The 24,119-nt window shown below is 42.2% G+C and overlaps 1 protein-coding gene and 2 long non-coding RNA genes across 4 annotated transcripts; 1 reads left to right on the plus strand and 2 right to left on the minus strand.

The window, feature by feature from the left end:
- Positions 1-9,861: 9,861 nt before the first annotated feature.
- On the minus strand, positions 9,862-11,512 carry LOC309497468. Of its 2 annotated transcripts, none has more exons than XR_014205537.1 (3): positions 11,129-11,512; positions 10,553-10,627; positions 9,862-10,421 (listed from the first exon to the last, which is right to left on the minus strand). It is a non-coding gene; the product is annotated as an uncharacterized lncRNA (long non-coding RNA). The 2 variants fall into 2 exon arrangements; XR_014205538.1 differs by having other exon boundaries at positions 10,553-10,621; positions 11,125-11,512.
- Positions 11,513-16,936: 5,424 nt separating this feature from the next.
- Positions 16,937-19,220, plus strand: LOC309497489. The gene is made up of 5 exons (XR_014205563.1): positions 16,937-17,019; positions 17,130-17,218; positions 17,316-17,681; positions 18,869-18,967; positions 19,089-19,220. It is a non-coding gene; the product is annotated as an uncharacterized lncRNA (long non-coding RNA).
- LOC309497380 (putative nuclease HARBI1) lies at positions 18,978-20,954 on the minus strand. The gene is made up of 2 exons (XM_082167629.1): positions 20,576-20,954; positions 18,978-20,129 (listed from the first exon to the last, which is right to left on the minus strand). The coding sequence occupies exons 1-2, from the start codon at positions 20,795-20,797 to the stop codon at positions 19,083-19,085; spliced, it is 1,269 nt and encodes a 422-aa protein (XP_082023755.1). The 5' UTR covers positions 20,798-20,954; the 3' UTR covers positions 18,978-19,082.
- Positions 20,955-24,119: the final 3,165 nt, after the last annotated feature.

Consider the following 24,119-nt stretch of genomic DNA (forward strand, 5'->3'; position numbering starts at 1 on the left):
TTAATGTGGTATCACATATTGTGTCCTATTCTGACTAGAATTATCAAATACACACCTTTAGGTTGACAGTGGTTTAAGCTCATAACCTTTGTTTAATCATGCCCTATTCATTCTCCACCATAATGTAGCAAATTAGCACTATGAAATATTAATAATCAATAATAACTGGTTATTATAATTAACAGTTAATATAATTAACTTACTGTCGTAAATTAATATTACAATCAATTAGCCTGTTTGTCCCGTGAACACTCAGGATTAATTGTTTATTAACTCTAAGAAATGTACATTTCCGGGGCATGGGAAATGTCTTTCTTAATTTACAATACTACTAAGAGCAGTAGCAAAAATCTAAATGATTAGTGACTCCAGTTATGAGCTTGAGACACGGACAACTTTACCTGTGACATGAACAAGATTTTATTAACTAGTCTAAACACTTAAACTACTCTAAAATACACACACAAACATGCATACAGTTTACCAAGGGAAAGAGAGCTGAAGCAGAATACAGGAAAGCAAGAAGTTATAGCATTGTTTGGAATTCAGCAGATTACCAGCCTTGAGCAAACCATCAGTTTAGTTCCAGCATGCCCTTCCTTAAAAGGGGTAAGGATACTTAATATATCAAATAATGAGACTAAGTTTGATACTTGCATGTCTCGCCCATTTGAATTAAACTGTCCTGATGCAATTTGTTGAGGCTCCAGTTGATTTTTGCTGATGTGGTCTTGATGAGAGAGAACCAGTGGTAGTCAGAGTATCTTTGGTGAATGGAAAGACAAGGCCGCAGCCTGGCACAAGCTTGGTGGTCCTTAGAAACTTCTAGTTCAGCATCATCTTCACGTCAGCATTTCAGAAAGGGACTAAGAGAGAGCTAAAAGCTGATCAGTGACTTTAAAGCGTGAAGATGGCACAACCTCTGGAGGTGCAAGAGCCAATGAGAAGATTTCCCTTTGGAGGGAAATTTTACGACCCTTTGTATTCTAGCAGGGCATTTGAATATGTACTTTTTTTAGAGACCAAACATGCCGCACATATTGTTGGTTAACCATAATATGCAAAGCCTGAAACATTAACCCAATACAGTTTACAAGAATACAAACGCCACATAAAAGGGAAAATCATGAGATGTGAAAATTAGATACATGTTTATACATTTATCAAGTGGTTATATATAGAATATATATAGGATTAACAGGGTTTTTATTTCTCTTCCTCTGCAAGAATTTAAGTGAGAGTCACAGCTCTCAGGACATTCCTTTCGATCGTAAAACTCAGTCTCAGTGTGTGTCCTGTAACAAGACACCACGTCCTGCCAGTGTGTTAGCTTCATTTGGGGAACGTTTCACAGGCCTTATTTGGGAGAGTCCGTTTGCTGGATTATTCATTAAATAAATGAATAATTTGAGTATGTCTGATTGGTCCAGACGCTACAACAATCATTTTGATCTTCAAAGTACCAATTTATAGAGACCAAACATGGTATAAGTGAGGTTACCATTGGTTCTATAAAAAAATACATAGTATCAAAGAGATAATAGTATTAACAGATATTAGTATTAAAAGACACAACACAAGACAGTAAATAATTCACAAAATGTTCTGGAATGCATGTTAATTTCATGTTAATCAGTTCATCGATAAATTAATGCAGGAGAGTCTGTTCTAATGTCTGTAGGTCTTGTGGCAGAGGCCCTGTTCACATTACTAACAGTCATAAAAAAAACTTATCTGATCGTGGCCATGGTAACTAAGACCTTCTTGCCCTGTTTGGGGGGATGGGGCCACAGATCCCAGAGTGAGTTTTAAATATCATTTGTTAAGCTATAACAAATACTTGTGTCTGACTTGTCTCAGTAGTTACAGTTTTCAGCGATTGTTATCTGGGAATAACATACCGCTGGATGGTGCGATTGACCAATCAGAATCAAGTATTCCACAGAGCTGTGTAATAATAAATAATAAGGTAAAAGGTGTTAAGATCAAAGTACACACCACGAAACAACAGCTCATATTATGGTACCATAAAACAAGTTATTGTAAACCAGTTAATGGGAAACCCAAAATCTAGGGCATTCTTGTACATGAAAAGTTGTAAATCAGGTTAATAATTACATTTAGTTGTTTTACATTTTATCCTCAAACTACCTTTTTGTATTTATTAATCCATGCATTTATTCAGTTCTACTTCTGTTAATATAGGATGTTGTTGCATGTGGGGGGAAAAACATTTAAAGGAATTTTGTGGATTCAACAAGTTAAACTCCATCAGCAACATTTTGTCAACATAAATCTGATAAACCTGGTAACTTTTGTAAGATAGAGAGTCATGTGACCATCTATATCAGAGGTCAGAAATATACCAGAGGTCAGGATAATCACCGGCATGTGACAATGGCTAATGTATTTCATTTAAATAAAGTTTAATGTAACAAAGTTCGGCAGGAGCACATTCAGGTAATCAACCAATCAGCACAAGAGGAAGCCGATAGCCTTCCCTCACCTCTGTCCCATGACAGTTTCACAGCATCCATTTCGAGCTCGGAGCCTTCTCCCGGACAGCACGCCAAATACACATAAATTACTACATCTGATTTCCTGTACGTGTGAACTCGTGAAAGACACTCAAACTTGCATGTGGACATACATTTTGAGGTAATCATTCCTCACAGTCACACAGCCTTTTTTATTTTGCTAGGTGCTATAAATACTATTAAAGTGTGAGATTTTAGGTTTAGTATGTTTACTGCTGCTGTTGGAAACCTTTGTGTTTGTCGTACAGCATCAGGTAGATGGAGGACTCAATGAGAATGAGATCAGTCAACAGCTCAGATCTGAGGACGGAAGACAGAATCCACCTCAAACAGACACTTTGAGAGATTTTACATTTACATTTAGTCATTTAGCAGACGCCTTTATCCAAAGCGACTTACAAATTAGGACTAAATTCAGCGAGTCATCATAAAGAGGCAAAAGCAACAACAACGCAGGAAGTGCTCAAAATACGAAGTTCAGGTATTATTCAGAGTAGCATAAGCCTGATAAGTGATGTTTCAAAGGGAAAGGAATTTTTATTTTTTATTTTTTTTTTTTTTATATAAGGTTAAGTGCTCACGGAAGAGATTGGTTTTCAGCTGTTTTTTTTATATTTTCAGGGATTCTGCATTCCGGATGAGGGTGGGGAGAGCGTTACACCAGCATGGAACTGTGAATGAGAATGTTCTGGAAAGTGATTTTGTGGCTTTCTGTGATGGAACCACGAGACGTCGCTCGTTGACCGATCGTAGGTGTCTGGTAGGGATGTAGACTCGTAGGAGTGAGTGAAAGTAGGAGGGAGCTGAGCCTGTGATAGTTCTGTAAGCAAGCGTCAGTGCCTTGAACTTGATGCGAGCAGCTAGAGGTAGCCAGTGCAGAGAGATGAACAGAGGAGTGATGTGGGCCCTCTTGGGCTCGTTGAAGACAAGACGAGCTGCAGCATTCTGGATCATCTGTAGGGGTTTGGTTGCACGTGCTGGGAGTCCAGCCAGAAGGGCATTGCAGTAGTCAAGCCTGGAGATGACCAGGGCCTGGACGATAAGTTGTGTTGCATGCTCAGTTAGGAAAGGCCTGATCTTCCTGATGTTGTGCAGTGCAAACCTGCATGATCGAGCTGTCTTTGAAATGTGATCTGTGAAGGTCAGCTGGTCATCAAACGTTACTCCAAGATTTCTGACCGATCTTGATGGGGTGATTAATGATGACTCTAGCTGGATGGTGAAGTCGTGCTGTAGAGACGGATTGGCAGGGAGGACGAGAAGCTCAGTCTTTGCCAGGTTGAGCTGTAGGTGATGTTCCTTCATCCATGTGGAGATGTCCGCCAGACAGCTTGAGACCCGTGCAGCTACTGTGGGATCATCTGGTTGAAAGGAGAGGAAGAGCTGTGTGTCATCAGCATAGCAGTGGTAGGAAAAACCGTGTGTCTGTATGATGTGTCCCAGTGATGTGGTGTAGATGGAGAAGAGGAGGGGACCAAGAACTGAACCCTGGGGAACCCCTGTGGTCAGCTGATGTGCTCTGGATACCTCACCTCTCCATGCGACCTTGAAGGACCTACCTGTGAGATAGGACTCAAACCAGTGGAGTGAAGTTCCTGTGATGCCCAGTGATGAGAGGGTGGACAGAAGGATCTGATGATTCACCGTGTCGAAGGCAGCAGACAGATCCAGGAGAATGAGGACTGAAGATTTGGAAGCAGCTTTTGCGATCCGTAGGGCTTCTGTGACTGACAGTAATGCAGTCTCAGTTGAATGCCCTTTCTTGAAGCCAGATTGGTTGACATCCAGCTGGTTGTTTAGAGACAAGAAGGATGTTAGTTGGTTGAAGACAGCTCTTTCAAGTGTCTTCGCAATGAATGGTAGGAGAGAGATAGGTCTGTAATTCTCTACAAATGATGTGTTTAGCGTTGGTTTTTTGAGCAGTGGAGTAACCCGAGCCTGCTTGAATGCTGTAGGGAAGGTGCCAGTGTGGAGGGATGAGTTGATGATGTGTGTGAGTGATGGTAGAAGTGTGGGAGAGATGGCTTGTAGAAGGTGTGAGGGGATGGGGTCAAGCGGGCAGGTGGTAGGGTGACTGGAGAGGAGAAGTGTAGATACTTCTTCCTCGGTTAGCGAAGAAAAGGAGGACAGAGGGGTATTGGCTGTGGAAGGGGTCGGTCTGGGTTCCTGTGTGTAGCTGTCAGATGAAGCTTCAACTGACAGCCAACAAAACTACCATCTGTTCTTCACTGACATCCATGGAGCGCTGAGAGAACTGACCGCCACAGTTACAGAGCAGAAAGTGAACATCAGAGCTTTAGAGATGCGACTGAGGATCATTGATAAAAGAATGAATGTTTTGGTGAGATACCATCATTTTTCTTGTTCAGCTCATCCCTCAAAGTAAAACACCAATGCAATATGATGCATAGCGTAAATATTAGAGTAAAATGTAATGTATACTGTGTAAATTGTGTTATCTATTACAATAAGCAGTGTAAATGTCATTTAACAGAATCTTTATTCCTTCACAGAAATCTCAAACCTTACTCTGGGTCAAGTGGAGTTGAGAAAGGAAAATAGAGGTGAAAGTGTGCTTGAATGATGTTAAATTCAGTGTATACATTCTCAGTGTAATACGGTAATATGTCACAATATTGCTTATGTTTTTCAACAACAGACAGAGAAATAGCTTTTTCTGCTGGACTGATGCAATCTGGCTATGGATATATTGGTCCTTTTACCACTGACATCACACTAACCTACAGGAACGTCATCACAAACATAGGGAACGCCTACAACCCAGTTACAGGTAATGATCAATGAAATGAGTCATACAACTCAGTTTATAATAATGAAAACCCTTCTGCTCCATTCAGACCTCTCTGCAGTTGTGTAATGTGTATAAGAGAATTATCTGCTGTTTTTCAAACTATTACACAGACACAGACAGAGATGCTGGACGTGGAGGGGGACACTGAGACAGAACAGGAGGGGGACACTGAGACAGAACAGGAGGGGGACACTGAGACAGAACAGGATGGGACACTGAGACAGAGATGCTGGACGTGGAGGGGGACACTGAGACAGAACAGGAGGGGGACACTGAGACAGAACAGGAGGGGACACTGAGACAGAACAGGAGGGGACACTGAGACAGAGATGCTGGACGTGGAGGGGGACACTGAGACAGAACAGGAGGGGGACACTGAGACAGAACAGGAGGGGACACTGAGACAGAACAGGAGGGGACACTGAGACAGAACAGGAGGGGGAAACTGAGACAGAACAGGAGGGGGACACTGAGACCGAGATGCTGGACGTGGAGGGGGACACTGAGACAGAACAGGAGGGGGACACTGAGACAGAGATGCTGGACGTGGAGGGGGACACTGAGACAGAACAGGAGGGGGACACTGAGACAGAACAGGAGGGGGACACTGAGACAGAACAGGAGGGGGACACTGAGACAGAACAGGAGGGGACACTGAGACAGAACAGGAGGGGACACTGAGACAGAGATGCTGGACGTGGAGGGGGACACTGAGACAGAACAGGAGGGGACACTGAGACAGAACAGGAGGGGACACTGAGACAGAACAGGAGGGGGACACTGAGACAGAACAGGAGGGGGACACTGAGACAGAACAGGAGGGGGACACTGAGACAGAGATGCTGGACGTGGAGGGGGACACTGAGACAGAACAGGAGGGGGACACAGACAGAACAGGAGGGGGACACTGAGACAGAGATGCTGGACGTGGAGGGGACACTGAGACAGAACAGGAGGGGAGAGGGGACACTGAGACAGAACAGGAGGGGACACTGAGACAGAACAGGAGGGGGACACTGAGACAGAACAGGAGGGGACACTGAGACAGAGATGCTGGACGTGGAGGGGGACACTGAGACAGAACAGGAGGGGGACACTGAGACAGAACAGGAGGGGGACACTGAGACAGAGATGCTGGACGTGGAGGGGGACACTGAGACAGAACAGGAGGGGGACACAGACAGAACAGGAGGGGGACACTGAGACAGAGATGCTGGACGTGGAGGGGGACACTGAGACAGAACAGGAGGGGGACACTGAGACAGAGATGCTGGACGTGGAGGGGGACACTGAGACAGAGATGCTGGACGTGGAGGGGGACACTGAGACAGAACAGGAGGGGGACACTGAGACAGAACAGGAGGGGGACACTGAGACAGAGATGCTGGACGTGGAGGGGGACACTGAGACAGAACAGGAGGGGGACACAGACAGAACAGGAGGGGGACACTGAGACAGAGATGCTGGACGTGGAGGGGACACTGAGACAGAACAGGAGGGGAGAGGGGACACTGAGACAGAACAGGAGGGGACACTGAGACAGAACAGGAGGGGGACACTGAGACAGAACAGGAGGGGACACTGAGACAGAGATGCTGGACGTGGAGGGGGACACTGAGACAGAACAGGAGGGGGACACTGAGACAGAACAGGAGGGGGACACTGAGACAGAGATGCTGGACGTGGAGGGGGACACTGAGACAGAACAGGAGGGGGACACAGACAGAACAGGAGGGGGACACTGAGACAGAGATGCTGGACATGGAGGGGGACACTGAGACAGAACAGGAGGGGGACACTGAGACAGAGATGCTGGACGTGGAGGGGGACACTGAGACAGAACAGGAGGGGGACACTGAGACAGAACAGGAGGGGACACTGAGACAGAACAGGAGGGGACACTGAGACAGAACAGGAGGGGGACACTGAGACAGAACAGGAGGGGACACTGAGACAGAGATGCTGGACGTGGAGGGGGACACTGAGACAGAGATGCTGGACGTGGAGGGGGACACTGAGACAGAACAGGAGGGGGACACTGAGACAGAGATGCTGGACGTGGAGGGGGACACTGAGACAGAACAGGAGGGGACACTGAGACAGAACAGGAGGGGGACACTGAGACAGAACAGGAGGGGACACTGAGACAGAGATGCTGGACGTGGAGGGGGACACTGAGACAGAACAGGAGGGGGACACTGAGACAGAACAGGAGGGGGACACTGAGACAGAGATGCTGGACGTGGAGGGGGACACTGAGACAGAACAGGAGGGGGACACTGAGACAGAACAGGAGGGGGACACTGAGACAGAACAGGAGGGGGACACTGAGACAGAACAGGAGGGGGACACTGAGACAGAACAGGAGGGGACACTGAGACAGAACAGGAGGGGGACACTGAGACAGAACAGGAGGGGGACACTGAGACAGAACAGGAGGGGACACTGAGACAGAACAGGAGGGGGACACTGAGACAGAACAGGAGGGGACACTGAGACAGAGATGCTGGACGTGGAGGGGGACACTGAGACAGAGATGCTGGACGTGGAGGGGGACACTGAGACAGAACAGGAGGGGGACACTGAGACAGAACAGGAGGGGGACACTGAGACAGAGATGCTGGACGTGGAGGGGGACACTGAGACAGAACAGGAGGGGACACTGAGACAGAACAGGAGGGGGACACTGAGACAGAACAGGAGGGGACACTGAGACAGAGATGCTGGACGTGGAGGGGGACACTGAGACAGAACAGGAGGGGGACACTGAGACAGAACAGGAGGGGGACACTGAGACAGAGATGCTGGACGTGGAGGGGGACACTGAGACAGAACAGGAGGGGGACACTGAGACAGAACAGGAGGGGGACACTGAGACAGAACAGGAGGGGGACACTGAGACAGAACAGGAGGGGACACTGAGACAGAACAGGAGGGGGACACTGAGACAGAACAGGAGGGGGACACTGAGACAGAGATGCTGGACACTGGGTAGTATCTGCCAAAGAGAACACAATAAAAAATAAAAATAAAATTCCCCATGATCATTTTAAATGTTGTTATGGTAACATAAAAAAAAATGCCTTACCTTGTTTCTGTGCTGCAGATCTCACTTGTTGCATTATATATGCTGCATATTTTTTATCTGTAAAAACGAATTTCAATCAATACAAATAAAATAAAATTCATTCCATCATCAAGCAACCAATCTTCTTTTTTTTTTTTTTTTTTTACCCACCATTCTTTATTGTCTCAGCAATTTCTTTGCTTACTGTTAATGTTATTGCTCCCTGGGAGTCTGATAGTGTTAATAACACATTCTCCATCTTGCTACAATTGTTAACTTTGTGGATGCCTTTTATAATCAAAGCCATAATGAGAAATGAGGAGCACACAGATGCTGCACTAAATTTACGCTTGCTGCGTTCCAAACCGCATACTCAATGAGTAGGTACTTAATTTCAATAAGTACTTACTTAACGAGCGCTAAAAGAGTAGGTACTTTATAGCCAGATCTCGTTGAGTATGAATGCGAACCGGACATCTGCCATGTTGACGTTGTCATGTGACCTACGACGCGTTATCACAAGAGCCACAACTTAAAAGATTTGAACGACACGTTTAATTCATCTATCTGTAAATATCTTGATATTGATTAAACTTGCTCATTTTGTGGTCTTTTTGAAGAAACTGCTGCCCATTTATTTTGTGAATACATTTAGGGTTGATTTAAGTTCTTATATTTAACCCTACTAATGTGACCCACCGTTATATCCTTAACGATATAATTTATTTTTATTACAAAATCCCCAAATTGTCATCTCTTGAATATGTTGTTAATTTCTTTATTTTATATCCAAACATTTTCATCCACATGCAAAAGTGGCTTATTGCTTTGTTTTCCTCTTTTTCTTGTTGAATTTAACTCTCGTTTCATCCCTCAGGCCTAGGCCTATAAATAACAAAAAATAATTTTTTAAGTGTATTATAACTGATTATTTAAGAAAATATATATTACGATATTCAACCTTGTAGGTTCTTTTTTCCTGTGTATAAAATCTCATATTATGTATGCAAACCCATGATTGATATATGTGTGTATATATATATATATATATATATACACACATACCTCATAACACCAGTAACTCGACAGCCCTACCTAGAACGGTTTTCTTCAGCGTTTGTAATGTCTGCACAGAGGAGACGGGCAGCTGTGACAAGATTCGCCTTTAGAGAAAACTGTTGATTTTATACTCGAAAAATTTAAGTATAATGATATTAAAAATGAATATTACCCCAGAATGAATTGCATTGCTATCCCACCCCAAAACATACAATAATAACAACGATAAATGCTGACCAATACTTAATTATATTACTTTTTACTGAAAATAATTCAATAAAACAAACAAAATGTAATGTGTCATATGACATAGCTATGCATGAATACACTCTAGATGTGTATATAGTAAACATATCTACATTTTCATTCAAACAATAAATAAAGCATTAATTAAATAATTATATTTTATTTACTGACAACAATGAGAAATATTAATAAATTAGTAAAAGAATGAATCAAAGTCACCATCACACAATAAACAAATGCATATACAAGTCAACACATGAAACAAAGCTTTATTCAAACTACAGTTATGTATGTAGACTACAGGCACTGAACCCCACATCCTTCTGCCATCTCAACACAGCGGTTCCCATTCTGCAGCTTTATTCTGATGAATCAGCTGACCGCCAGAGGTGAGCCGTGCTTTCGTGCCTGAGGTTGTTGCGTGATGCGTTGTGCTTCACAATCTGAGGGCAGGTGGAGTGATGGAAGGTCTCATCCATGGCACCATCTCCAGGATTCAGCTCTGGGCTCCTCATCCTCAGTGCTCACACCAGCCTGCTGACATTTCAGATCCTACAAAAATGCACAAACATAACACAAAAACAGTCATTTTAACCGCACAATGTCATTTGATTTCAGTATTATTTAGAAGACAAAAACGTTGTTTTTCACAAATGCCGCCATCATCTTTCCTTGCAGGTCCTGCTCCACCACAGAAGATCTGCAGCAAATGCACAGAAATCAAGAATCAGAAAAGTGCTGTAATAGCTCTGTTTGAAATTACAATAATTAAAATAAACTACAACATAATATTTAAATAGTTGTTGTTATTCATTTCTGTAGTATACTCACTCAAAGCCTTTGATGGCAGCATTCAGCTTCATGAGCCACTCTCCACTGGATAAACACACATCTGTTCATCTGACCCTGTAACATCCAGACAAGATTCACATTACCTCTGTGATTTATGAGCAACACTACATTTACATGTTGAGGTTGTTTTAACTTTTTATCCAACATAAATGTTCCTCAATTTATCAACATAATGGACAAATAAAATAGATAACTTATGTTTAGTTACTTTATAGATTTGTTCTAGCACACATTCATCACTCAGATGTCTATTTCATGTTGTGATGTGCTCTTCTGCAACTTACTGAAGATTTTCCTGTCAGATGTAAATAGACATTTAAAATAAGCGTCTTTAAGATGTATATGGTTTATGTAAATCCACGTTAGAGACGTAACTTACGTGTCCTTACTGGAGCTCCCCTGTTAGCTAACGTTATACATAATAAAACGTGTTTTTACAGCAAAATCACAACTATACTATACTGTGTAACGTCTTTACACCTTCAACAATTCAACAGTTTACTCTACAGTAGTTCAACACATGCAATTTTAACACAAGGAACCGTGTTTACTCACATTTGAAAGCACCCGCGTCGCTGATCTCTGCTATGTTTGATAATGACGTGTCCTCTCGCGTGGCCTCCAGGGATAGAAAAGTATCCATCGGATCAGCACTCAAAAATCTGTGTGGAAGCAGTAAGCCATCCGGGAACTTCTCGCCTACTCTTTTATGAATACTGATGTTTCGAACGTACTGCTTCCTTCACGTACTGTTTTCGCCTACTATATAGTAGGAAAGTAGGCATATTCGAACGCACTTAAGCCCGAATCTCGCGATAATTAATACGTCACCCAGGTAATTCTCGCCTACTCTTTTGGATTCGTACATACTTTTTCGCTCGCCTACTCTTTTTCCCATACTAAATAGTACGGAAGTATGCGGTTTGGAACGCAGCCGCTGTTATCCCTAATTATGGGGTAAACATTTCAGAGTGGGATATGGCACAGCTGATTAACCTAATTACGTGTATCCTACTTAAGGGATAGTTTACCCAAAGAAAAAAAATCTTTGGGTGAACTATCCCTTTTTTACATGAAGCATATTCCATAGAAATATATTACACAATTGTTTGTCACCTTAATGTAAATTTGAATTTCATGTTTAATGATAAGGAAAAGTGTGTACAGCAAATTATTAGTCAAAAATAATATGAAACAAAAACACATTCTAAATTAAAAAATGACCATGCATGTGTGGGCTTTGTTTACTGCACTCCTGAAAAAAGACATATCCAGATAAAGATCTCAGATAAAAACACACAAACATGAGGCCTAATTGCAAAACCGTCACATTAGATGTATGTATGCATGTATTGATGGACTGACTAATTTATTTAATGGAATGTTGTACAAAAATATAAATGTACAAAATTAACACCAGCATACAACACATAAAGAGAAAAATTACAACAAACAGGACTTCAAACCAAAAAAATTAACCAAGGTTTTCTTGTCATTGTCATGTTTCTGTGTCTTGTCATGTGATCCTGCCATGTGTCTTGTCATTGGTTAATCGTCTGATCATTGTTCATTGGTGTTCCTTGTCTTGTAATTAGTCTATGTATTTAAGCCCTCATGTTTGCCCTGTGTCCTTGTCGAATATTGTTTGTCCTATGTCCCAGATCCAGTTTCTTGTTTTCTGGTTTAATGCCACGCCATGCTTTTGTTTTATGTTTGATCTTGTTTTTGAATTGTTTTGTTATTAAAGTTGCGCTTGGGTTCTCAACCAGCTTGCCTCCAGTGAATCTTTCGTAACACATAGGGACACATAAAAGAAACATAATAATCAAAAAGAACAAAATAAAACAACCCAGGCAATACACTGAGGTACAAGTGGAGTGAATAAATAAATAATACTCCAAACAAACAATTCATTCACCACAGCATTTACCTATATGTGACACCCTCACACCAAACCACTGCATTCACTACAAGTAAACACCACACGTGTGCCCACTGCCGCTCGAGTGCCACCGCCTGGGAAAACCTAAAAAGAACAAACACATTTAAACAAACAGCAATCCTTCATTCTCATGAACACCATGCTATGTCATTACTTCATTACTTTTAAATTCTGATTAGAAATATATATAAACATACAAACAAAAAAAAATGTTTTTTTTTTGGTCCGGACCCAAGTAAGTGAACTAGCGGACTTTCCTGGTGTGAATACACCCTTAAAATCTGTTTTCAAACACAACACTTATTCCTTCACTATCCAACTTGTTACCATACTACACTTTATTTTACTTATTTTTAAGCAGATGAAAAATGTACAGATAACTACAAGTGTCTTTAATATTATTATTATTGTTTATTTAGATAAGGACAGATACAAAAAACATAGAGAAACTTAAACAGTCATCTTATGTATGTATCATAGAGTTTTTAGCTAAAGTTAATTCACAACACTTGTCCCAAGTAGGGCTTTTAGTTAAACATACTTTAGACTAACATTATTATAAATGAGATAGAGATCAAATTAAATGAAATGCAATGAAAAGAGCAAAAAATGTTCTACGGAGAGGGACACTACAATTGCCTTTTAAAGGGATAGTTCACTTTGAAATTAATTTTTGGTATGTTTTAGCTTACCTCAAGGGCATCCAAGATGTAGGTGTCTTTTTTTCCGCAGTAGTTTCAATTTTGATATTTTTAGGTCAAACCGTTCTTGTCTGTCAGTCATATAATGCAGGTCTATGGTCACGGTCTCAAAACACAAGCACAGAGTCCAAATTAAAACAATTCCCCGTCGTCCAAATTAAACAATTCCCCATCGTAAGTACACATTGATGGCCTAAGACACGAAACGAGCGGTTTGTGTGAGAAAACGAACAGTATTTATATCGTTTTTACCTCTTATACGCAGACATGTCCGAATGATCTGATCTGACGTGTACGCAGACTGGTGCATAGATATATAAACACTAGATGTCGCCTTGTCTACGGCAGTTCATTGGAACGAATGTCTTTAAGGCGACATCTAGTGTATATATCTATGCACCAGTCTGCGTACACGTCAGATCAGATCACTCGGGACATGTCTGCGTATAAGAGGTAAAAACGATATAAATACTGTTCGTTTTCTCACACAAACCGCTCGTTTCGTGTCTTAGGCCATCAATGTGTACTTACGATGGGGAATTGTTTAATTTGGACGACGGGGAATTGTTTAATTTGGACGACGGGGAATTGTTTTAATTTGGACTCTGTGCTTGTGTTTTGAGACCGTGACCATAGACCTGCATTATATGACTGACAGACAAGAACGGTTTGACCTAAAAATATCAAAATTGAAACTACTGCGGAAAAAAAGACACCTACATCTTGGATGCCCTTGAGGCAAGCTAAAACATACCAAAAATTAATTTCAAAGTGAACTATCCCTTTAATGCTGCTCGGGTGGTGGGTCTGGTAACACTTTGCTGTCTTGTTATTGTTTTGCAAAGGGGTGGGGGAGCAGCGTTATTTAGGCATTTGAAGACCCAAAGTGCAGGGAGATAAAATTAGCAAAACTTAAAATCTTATATTTGCTTAAAATTTGGCAATGATAGTACCTTATTCTCTTCTTGTCCAGGATATTCAAGGCTCAGTATTGTCAGTGGTGTACAAGTGTAACTTAACCAACTTGACATTCAACAGTTCAAGCAATCTACTAGAATTTTTTTTAATATGTGAACATATCAACAATATGCTAGGAGTTCCAAATACCATAGATAAACGGGTTTAAAAAGGTATAAAATATAAAAATCATATATTTGGCTCTAAAACCCTACAACTATAAGCTGTAATGTTTCATATTTCACCTGTTCTCCCATCTTGATTCTAATACTTTCTTTGTTACAGATTTCAAATCTATCTGCAGCAGTCCACAGATTAGACGCCGCCAGCAAACCAGTCACTGCTTTTGGAGCTGAATGTGAATTAAAGACATGCAGCATAGCAGACAGCACAGGCACAATCGAAATTTCGTTGTGGAAAAAAAAAACACATTTACCTTATTGAAGTCAACTGTTCATACAATTTCACCAACCCTACAACCCGAATCTACAACAGTACCCTACATTTGACAACTCCACAAACCAAAATAACTATTGCTTTCACTCCTCCACACACCAGTCAGAAACAACAACCTTTACTAGAACAGATCACAGGAGAGGTTTAAGGTGCTGTGATAAACCTATCCAAGAGGTGCCCTAAATGCAATACTGCACAACAAGTAAATTTGAAACAAACTTTTCACCGCTGTCAAGTCTGCAAAATAAACAGAAAAGCAACTAGCTATGTCAGCACATGCAGCGGACTGCTGAATTTCAAAACACCCGTCGAAACAGTTGAGCTTACTATAACCAACTCTGTCCTGAGACAATTCTTCAAAAGTCTAAAAGACATAAATGCTATGAATGGAGTGGACATCGAAGAATACTTACTGAATGCTGGGCCTCTGAAAGTGACATACACGGCTGAAAAACACATTACAGACCTCACCGAAGACAACTTAGACCTCTCCTCCAGATCAACCCCTACTATACCACACAGCCAACCTGACTTAAACCAGTCCACTACATCCTCAAACTACCAACCTACAACCAGTGACCAACCTGACCTAAACCAGTCCACTACATCTCCAAACGACCAACTTACTGTCACGGTTCACGAATGCATCGCTTTCTTTTTGTCTCGTGCGTTTGTTATTGTGTATGTGTGTGTGGGTGTCGCGTGTATCTGTGGGTGTGGCTGGAGCAATCACGCTCATTCATCAATCTGCAATCATCATCGGCGCCAGCTGCAACTCATCATCACATCTTTAAATACTCACCGTTTTCTCCTCTCCATTGTCAGATCGTTTGTTGAAGTCTCGTGCTGCTTGGTGTTCTGATCCTGTGTTCCTGTTCCCCGTTCTGTGCTCGGAATCCTGCTCGCTGTTCTGTTCTTCGTTCACGCCTGGATTCACCATCACCATCACTGCACTTCAGCACCAGCCTAGACTCACCCGTGTTTGACTATCGAAGTCCCTGCGCCACCCGCCTGTGCCTGTTACCTTGTTTGTGTCTTCATTTATATAATAAGTTTTATATAAGAGTTTTTTGCACCTGCTATTGCTTCCTCGTTCTCGCAACATGACACCTACAAACTCTGACCCAAAAAAGTAATGTGTCCACTGTTAAAGTTGAATAAAATGCTTTATTCTACTTGTCCACTATTTGTCACAGTGTCTGGTTTTGTGTATCCCCGGGTAACCACTAGAGGTCCTCTTCCCCCACGGTGTAATTCACTCATGAACTACATTTCCCATCATCCTTGTCTGTTTTATCATTGATCATTGTACGCAGCTGTTTCCCCTCACCTTGTTAGTATCTTGCTGCGTTCCAAACCGCATACTTCCCTACTATTTAGTATGGGAAAAAGAGTAGGCGAGCGAAAAAGTATGTACGAATCCAAAAGAGTAGGCGAGAATTACCTGGGTGACGTACGAATTATCGCGAGATTCGGACTTAAGTGCGTTCCAATATGCCTACTTTCCTACTATATAGTAGGCGAAAACAGTACGTGAAGGAAGCAGTACGTTCGAAACATCAGTATTCATAAAAGAGTAGGCGAGAAGTTCCCGGATGGCTTACTGCTTTCGGCCAGATTTTTGAGTGCTCAACCGATGGATACTCTTCTATCCCAGGAGGCCACGCGAGAGGATACGTCTTAAAAAAGAAGATGAAGAAGAAGGATACGTCATACCCGAACATGACGCAAATGATGACGGACGAGAGTGTTTTCAAATGTGAGTATTACAAATCAAATGATCGCATGTGTTCAACTACTGTACAGTAAACTGTTGAATTGTTGAAGATGTAAAGACGCTATATAGTATGGTAAATTTGTGTTTTTGCTGTAAATCACATTTTATTATGTATAAGTTAGCTAACAGAGGAGCTCCAGTAAGGACACATGCGTCTCCAAAGTGGATTTGCATACATTTTAAACCGTATGCATCTTAAATACAATTACTAAATGTCTATTTAATATCTGGTAAGAAAATCTAATATAAGAATTGCATATTTCTACGTCTAATAGATATGAAATAGACATCTGAGTTATGTATATGTGTACTATTGTTTAAGAGAATTCACTGTTGTCAACACTGTTTTCATTAGACGAATGTTTAATAAATTGACATAAAGTAACTAAACACAAGTAATCTATTTTATTTGTCCATTAGTACTGTTGAAAAATTGTGGAACATTTATGATCAACATGTAAATGTAGTATTGAGCTTATAAATCACAGAGGTAACGTAAATCTTGTCTGGATGTTACAGGGACGGATGAGCACACACATCTGCTTATCCGGTGGAGAGTGGCTCATGAAGCCCTCTTCACCGGAAAGCGGAATGCTGCCATCAAAGGCTTTGAGTGAGTATACAGAAATAATAAAAAATCTATTTAATTGTTCATTTGTAGTATATTTCAACAGAGATATTACAGCACTTTTTTGATCCTTGATTTCTCTGCATTTGCTGCAGATCTTTTGTGGTGGAGCAGGACCTGCAAGGCAGGGTGACGGCAGCATTTGTAAAAAAAAAAATGGGAAAACCTTAAGCAAAAATACAAAGTAAGATCATTTTGTTACTTCTAATACAGAAATGAAATGATTAAATATTGTGATGTTAAAATGACTGCTTTTGTATCATGCTTGTGCATTTTTGCAGGATCTGAAATGTCCGCAGACAGGGGTGAGCACTGAGGATGGAGGGGCCACAGCAGCATCCTGGAAGTGGTACGCTGCCATGGATGAGGCAATTGGGGGCAGACCCTCCATCACTCCTCCTGCCCTCGTTGCCTCATGTGGGCCGGATGTTGCTGTGGCCTCTTCATCCTCAGTGAGGCCAGAGCCAGCAAGACCCAGAAAAAGGGTAAAAGACCTGGAGGACCTGATCCAGGAGATGGAGGAGAGAGAGGAGGAGAGAGAGAGGAAAGCAGCTGAGAGGGAGGAGAGACTGTGGAGAGAAATGGAGGAGAAGGAGGACAGAAGAGAACGAGAGAGACGAGAGAGAGACGAAAGACAAGAAAGAGAAGTAAGAGAAAGAGAAGAGAGATGGCACCGGGAGGCAAGCGAGAGAGAGGAAAGGAGAGATAAAGAAACAAAAGAAAGGGATGAAAAATTCCTTTCTGTGCTTGAAATTCTTGCCAAAAAATAAAATCAATGACAAAAAACATATTATGATCATTTACACATTTGGGTTAAAATGAAATAAATTATATATATATATATATATACACACACAGTACTGTGCAACAACAACAAATGGTGGCCTAAGACTTTTGTACAATACTATGTATATAAAACAAACAATTTCTAGGCATTCACAGTAGCCTACATTATAGACTTCTAGAAATTTAGTGATACTTTAAGATTGTGATAAAATTCATAAATTAAATATTTATGAAGTGATGAATAATTAGTGAATGTGTAATGTAAAAAAAAAACCTTCTAAATGCACACAGAGCTCATGCAGGGATTTTCAAGGCAGGTCATGGAGGGTTCAGTTCCAGCACACCTGTCTGTGATTTTCAAGTAGTCGGTTATTAATTGGTTTAAATGGATTCAGGTGTGTATAATTAGGGTTGGACAATAGCCCTCCATGACCTAAGCTGAACTTGAGACTGTTTACACAAACTACCTTAAGTTTTGCATTAACTAGGGTTAATGAACCCAAGCAAAAAAAGGGTTAATGAACCCAAGCAAATAATTCAGTCATTATTTACTCCCCTTCATGTTGTTTGATCCCTCTGTTGTTGTTTTTTTCTGAACACAAAAGGTGATTTTGGTCAGGTTTGTACTGTTGGTTTAATACAATACCACTCAATAGACTTTCAGAAGCTTCAAAAGCATCATCAAAATGACAGGAAGCTTCTGAAAGTTGGGCTCCATTGACTGATATTGTATGAAACCAGCAGAACAAACTTGACAAAAATCCCCTTTTGTATTTAAACAATAAAAAACAGAGGGATCTAACAGCATGAAAGCACATAAATAATGGCTGTATTTATATGTTGAGGTGAACTAACCCTTTCACCCACCAAATAGAAATTGTAGTAAATGTATGTATGCATTTTGTATTATAGTAATACCTTGACGAAATAAGCAGCTTTGAGCGTTTATGCCTGAGACCGTTTAAAAAAAAAAGCTTTACAAAAATCAATCACATTTATGCATTTGCCAGATGTTTTTATCCAAAGTGACTAAATGCATTTATTACAGGGACAATAACCCTGGGCCAGCCTGGAGTAAAGAGCCTTGCTGATCGACCAGCAATCGTCTGCTAACCAGTTCAGTGGTTTAGCCCACTACACCACAAAGGTAGTAAAGCTCTAACAAATATTTGCATGTAATTGTAAACCTATAAAATTACATTTGGCAAGAAACAGAATGCTGACAGCATGAATTGTAAAACATTTTAATCTTATTAAATGTTTTAAAGGTAGTCGTGCTCATGGAGAGCAGGCACAGGGATGTTTGGAGCAGACACAGCAGCAGCCAGATTCTCCCGCACATGTTCTCCCACTCTTGCTTCAAGGTTGTGGGGATCAGGGAGGCCGTCATCAAGGTCTTCCTCATCCTCTGGCTCAACGATGTCCCCATTGACTAGAGCGAGATTGTGAAGCACAGCGCAGCACGCAACAACCTCAGGCACGAAGGCAGGGCTCACCTCCAAGGCCTTGAAGAAAATGCAGCGCCAGCGTGTCTTCAGCATCCCAAAAGCTCTCTCCACGATGTTGCGGGCACGGGAGTGCTTGCTGTTGAAACGAGCCTGCACAGGGTTCTGTACTGGCTCTCTGTATGGGGTGATGAGGCAGATGGGGGCACTCAGGCAAGGATAGCCTCCATCCCTGAGGATGCACTTGCCTGCAGGAGGATAAAGGCTGCCAGCATACACAGGGCTGTTCCTCAGCACCCTGGCATCGTGCACAGACCCAGGATATCCCACAAAGACATCAAGGAATTTCCCCCGGTGATCAGTGATGGCCTGGAGTTGGATGGAGTGAAACAGCTTCCTGTTGAAGTAACAGTGGGAGTTATTTGCTGGAGGTTTGATACGGATATGACAGCCGTCTATTGCACCAACTGCTCTGCTGAAAGCTGGTGACCCAGCCAGCTGTGCAAATCCTGCTCCCACTGCCTCCAGGTCATCTCCGGTCGGAAAGCAGATCACCCTCCTCAAAATTCCCATGATGGCCTTGCTCATTCTGTGCACAATGTTATACACAGAGGTCTTTAGGATGTCGAAGGCCTGCGACACCACCCTGTAGGATGCTGCATGGGCCAGCCAGTGCAGGAACACAAGGACCTCAATCTCCCGTTCCCATCCATGGTCCGATTCCAGTCTGACTGCAGCAATCAGGGACATGATGGACGGCAAAGACAGGCGAAGGTGGGCACGGTGGTCAGCTGCTTCATCAAAATAGAGCCGCAGAATGGGAACAGCTCTGTTAAGATGGCAGTATGATGTGGGGTTCACCGCCTGTAAATATAGATAGTTTGTTAGAACAAAAAGCTTGAATAAAGCAATGTTTCATATGGTATTGACTTGTATATGTATTTATTTATTGTGATTATTTGATATCTTTTATTCATTCATTTACTTATTTTTATTCATGTTATATATAAAATATTTATTCATGTTTCAATAAAATATTAATTTCATGAATTCTTGCATTAATCATTGCTTGAATGAAATTGTATGTATTCACATCAGCTGCATTTGTCTAGTGTGTATTCATACATCTATGTCATATGACAATACAACAGTTTGCTTGTTTTACCAAAATATATAATTTTAATTAAGAAAATGTTATATAATTAAGTGCTGGTCAGCATTTGTCATTATTATTGTCCATAAGTGGTGGGGTGGGCTAGTAATGCAATTCATTCTGGGGTAATCTTATTTTTTTAAGTAGTAATACTTGCTTTGTTGGAGTATGAAAACATAAGTCTTCTCCAAAGGCGAGATCTCCGAGCGGCTGCCCGACGTCTCCTTTGGGCACACATTCGTCTAACTATTGCAGACATGCCAACCATTTCAGACGCTGATGAAAACCGTTCTGTTAGGTTGTAGCCTACTGATGCAGTGAGATGCCGGTGCACCTGTTGCTCATAACTTTTAAATTGTTGCGCTTGTGATAACGTCATAGGTCACATGATAACGTCAACATGGCGGATGATGTCCGGATCGCATCCATACTCAACGAGATTTGGCGATAAAGTACCTACTCTTTTAGCGCTCGTTAAGTAAGTACTCATTGAAATTAAGTACCTACTCATTGAGTATGCGGTTTGGAACGCAGCCACTGTGTATTTATACCCTGTTTGTTCAGTCATTGTCATGGAGTCCTTGTTGAATGTCACACTGCTTTTGGAAGTTTGTTACGTTTGTTTATTGTTTTTGGATTGCCTTCCGTGACACTATTAGTCTTTAAACTATATTTCCTTCCTGTTCACATTTTGTTATGTTATACTCTACAATGTAAAATGTTACATTATTTGCATTGATTATGTTACATAAATAAAAGTTCACCTAAATACATACCACTGCTTCTTTATCATGTTCTTTTCTGTGCTTCATTGTTTCTCAACCCTGTCCTGGGGACCCCTCACCACTGCACATTTTGCATGTCTCCTTCACTTAACACTCCTGATTCAACTTATCAGCTCCTTAGTAAATATTGCAAGACTTGAATTGGGTGTGTCTCATGAGAAAGACATAGGCTGCGTTCGAAACCACATACTTCCCTACTATTTAGTATGGGAAAAAGAGTAGGCGAGCGAAAAAGTATGTACGAATCCAAAAGAGTAGGCGAGAATTACCTGGGTGACGTACTAATTATCGCGAGATTCAGACATAAGTGCGTTCGAATATGCCTACTTTCCTACTATATAGTAGGCGAAAACAGAACGTGAAGGAAGCAGTACGTTCGAAACATCAGTATTCATAAAAGAGTAGGCGAGAAGTTCCCGGATGGCTTACTGCTTCTGGCCAGATTTTCGAGTGCTCAACCGATGGATACTTTTCTATCCCAGGAGGCCACGCGAGAGGATACGTCATTATCAAACATCGCAGAGATCAGCGACGCGGGTGCTTTCAAATGTGAGTAAACACGGTTCCTTGTGTTAAAATTACATGTGTTGAACTACTGTAGAGTAAACTGTTGAATTGTAGAAGGTGTAAAGACGTTACACAGTATAGTATAGTTGTGATTTTGCTGTAAAAACACGTTTTATTATGTATAACGTTAGCTAACGTTTCCGGTTACTATCGTAACCTCAGTTCCCTGAGAGGCGGGAACAAGACATTACGTCACTGACGTATATGGGAACTCCCTTCCTTCTCCGTTTTCACTGAAATCTTATAGGCTAACGCCAGCTGGAGACAGCTGGCCAATTGACGCAAAACATGCAAATGCTGACCGGTCTGCGGGCAGTATAAATAGCATGGGCGCGACAATTACGTCAGAATCAAGACTGAACGCTAGCACAGCTGATCAAACGACGAGCACGGCGGCTGACGTAATGTCTCGTTCCCGCCTCTCAGGGAACCGAGGTTACGACAGTAACCGGAGACGTTCCCTTTCAAGGCGGTCACTTCGACATTACGTCACTGACGTATATGGGAACTGTATAGAATCCCGCCGTGAGCGCAGTGAAGATAAGCCCTGAACGGGGTCAAGCTACACTCCCACGAGAGACAACAGTTCTAAGCCAGCAGCGCCGCTAGGAGCACTCGAAACTGATAGGCGAAACTAGACCAAGAACGTCTGCTCCGACCTTACCAAAGTTGCATATCCAATGCAATGAAGCGAAGACTGCACTGGAGAGGGCAGCACAACACCATAAGCACTCGAGCACAAGAGTTAACACAGTGTCGACGGCAATAGCGGTGACAGCTGCATAACCTTACAGCCATACACAGAGTTAACAGGAATTGAAAACTACTGCGTAATGCGGAAACAGCTATGTAACATTATAGTCATAAAACAGAGTTAGCAGCAATGGTAACTCTGCATAATGCAGACTACTGCACAGCTGGTGGTAACAGTTCATGAGTACATTAATAAAACTCACCGAACCCACAACGCTATAGGCAGTGCATCAAACTTGAAACCCTGGCGAACGTGTTCTGAGAAGACAGCCAGCATACCTAAATCCCGTAGGCATTTAGCCAACATTGAAAGCGTCGAATTCAGTGAGAAAGTCTCAGTATAAAACAGCACGTCCCTAGTACCATCCACCAAGCATACAAACAGCTGGTCAGACTGCTGCCTAGTGATCCACGTACATCCGCAAAGCCCTTACAGGGCCAACAGCACTCTGAGCATCGGCATCATGCGAGGCTGACGGCTCAGCAGATAAGGCGGGCAGGGATCAATCTGTGCTCTGAACGGTGTAAACGACTTCGGAACGCAGCTTGGTATCGGACGGAGAGTGACGCTGCAGTCACCAGGTCCGAGACAATGCAACATCATTCGCTTAGAATGAGCGTAGGTCTCCAACGTGCTTCACTGGGGCGAGAGCAGGTGGATTAAGGCCATCTCAAAGAGAGCTCTCAACACTTGTTAGTGTAAGTGTCTTGCTCAACTATGGACCCAGCAGCGGACACACAAGAAGGTTTCACAGCTTGGGGATGATAGGCTAGTAAGGGGGTCACGAGGAACTGACACACTCTTGTAGAACATAGCCAATGTTCTAAGCCGATGCACAGAAGTGCAAACCAACACATAACTGAATGTACATAAACACAGTGCTAGTGGCCGTAGCGACAACAACTGTGAATATACGCAGTTAGATAATAGCCCCATAATAGCATAGGACCTCAGTAAGTACACAAACACAGTCGTAGCCGTAGCTACAACTGTGAGTAAACGAGTTAACACACAATAGCCAGTTGCACTGAAGGAAACGGGGCAACATAACAGCGTAGCCCATGTACGTAACAGCATCGGTCGCTGTAGCGCATCCATGTATGTACATAAACGCAGCGTAAGTCGCCGTAGCGACAGAAACAGTGTAGAGACAGAACTGAGATGTACAGTTAGATCAGGATGGCTAGCTGCACCAAAGGAAACGGGGCAGCATTACAGCATAACACATCCGTGTACGTACCTACATCCAGAAACTGTGAACATGCACGATTAGATTAGGATAGCTAGTTTTGCACTGAAGGAAACAGGGCAACAAAATAGCAAAAACACGTCCTTGTACGTACATAAGTGCAGTGTAGTCGCCGTAGCGACAGAACTGTGAATATGCACAGTAGATAGGATAGCTGGTTGTTGCACTGAAGGATAGAGGTCAACATAACAGCATAACACATCAGTGTGCACATTTTAAACATCTGTGTGTATAATGCAGCGCAAGTCGCTGAAGCGACCGAAACTGCATGAATATGCGCAGTTCAAACACAATGGTCAGTTACGTTGAAGGGCAACATAACAGCATAACGCTTCAGTGTGTACAC

The sequence above is a fragment of the Leuciscus leuciscus genome, assembly GCF_965113295.1.
Source record: "Leuciscus leuciscus genome assembly, chromosome: 4".
Classification (NCBI taxonomy): domain Eukaryota; kingdom Metazoa; phylum Chordata; class Actinopteri; order Cypriniformes; family Leuciscidae; genus Leuciscus; species Leuciscus leuciscus.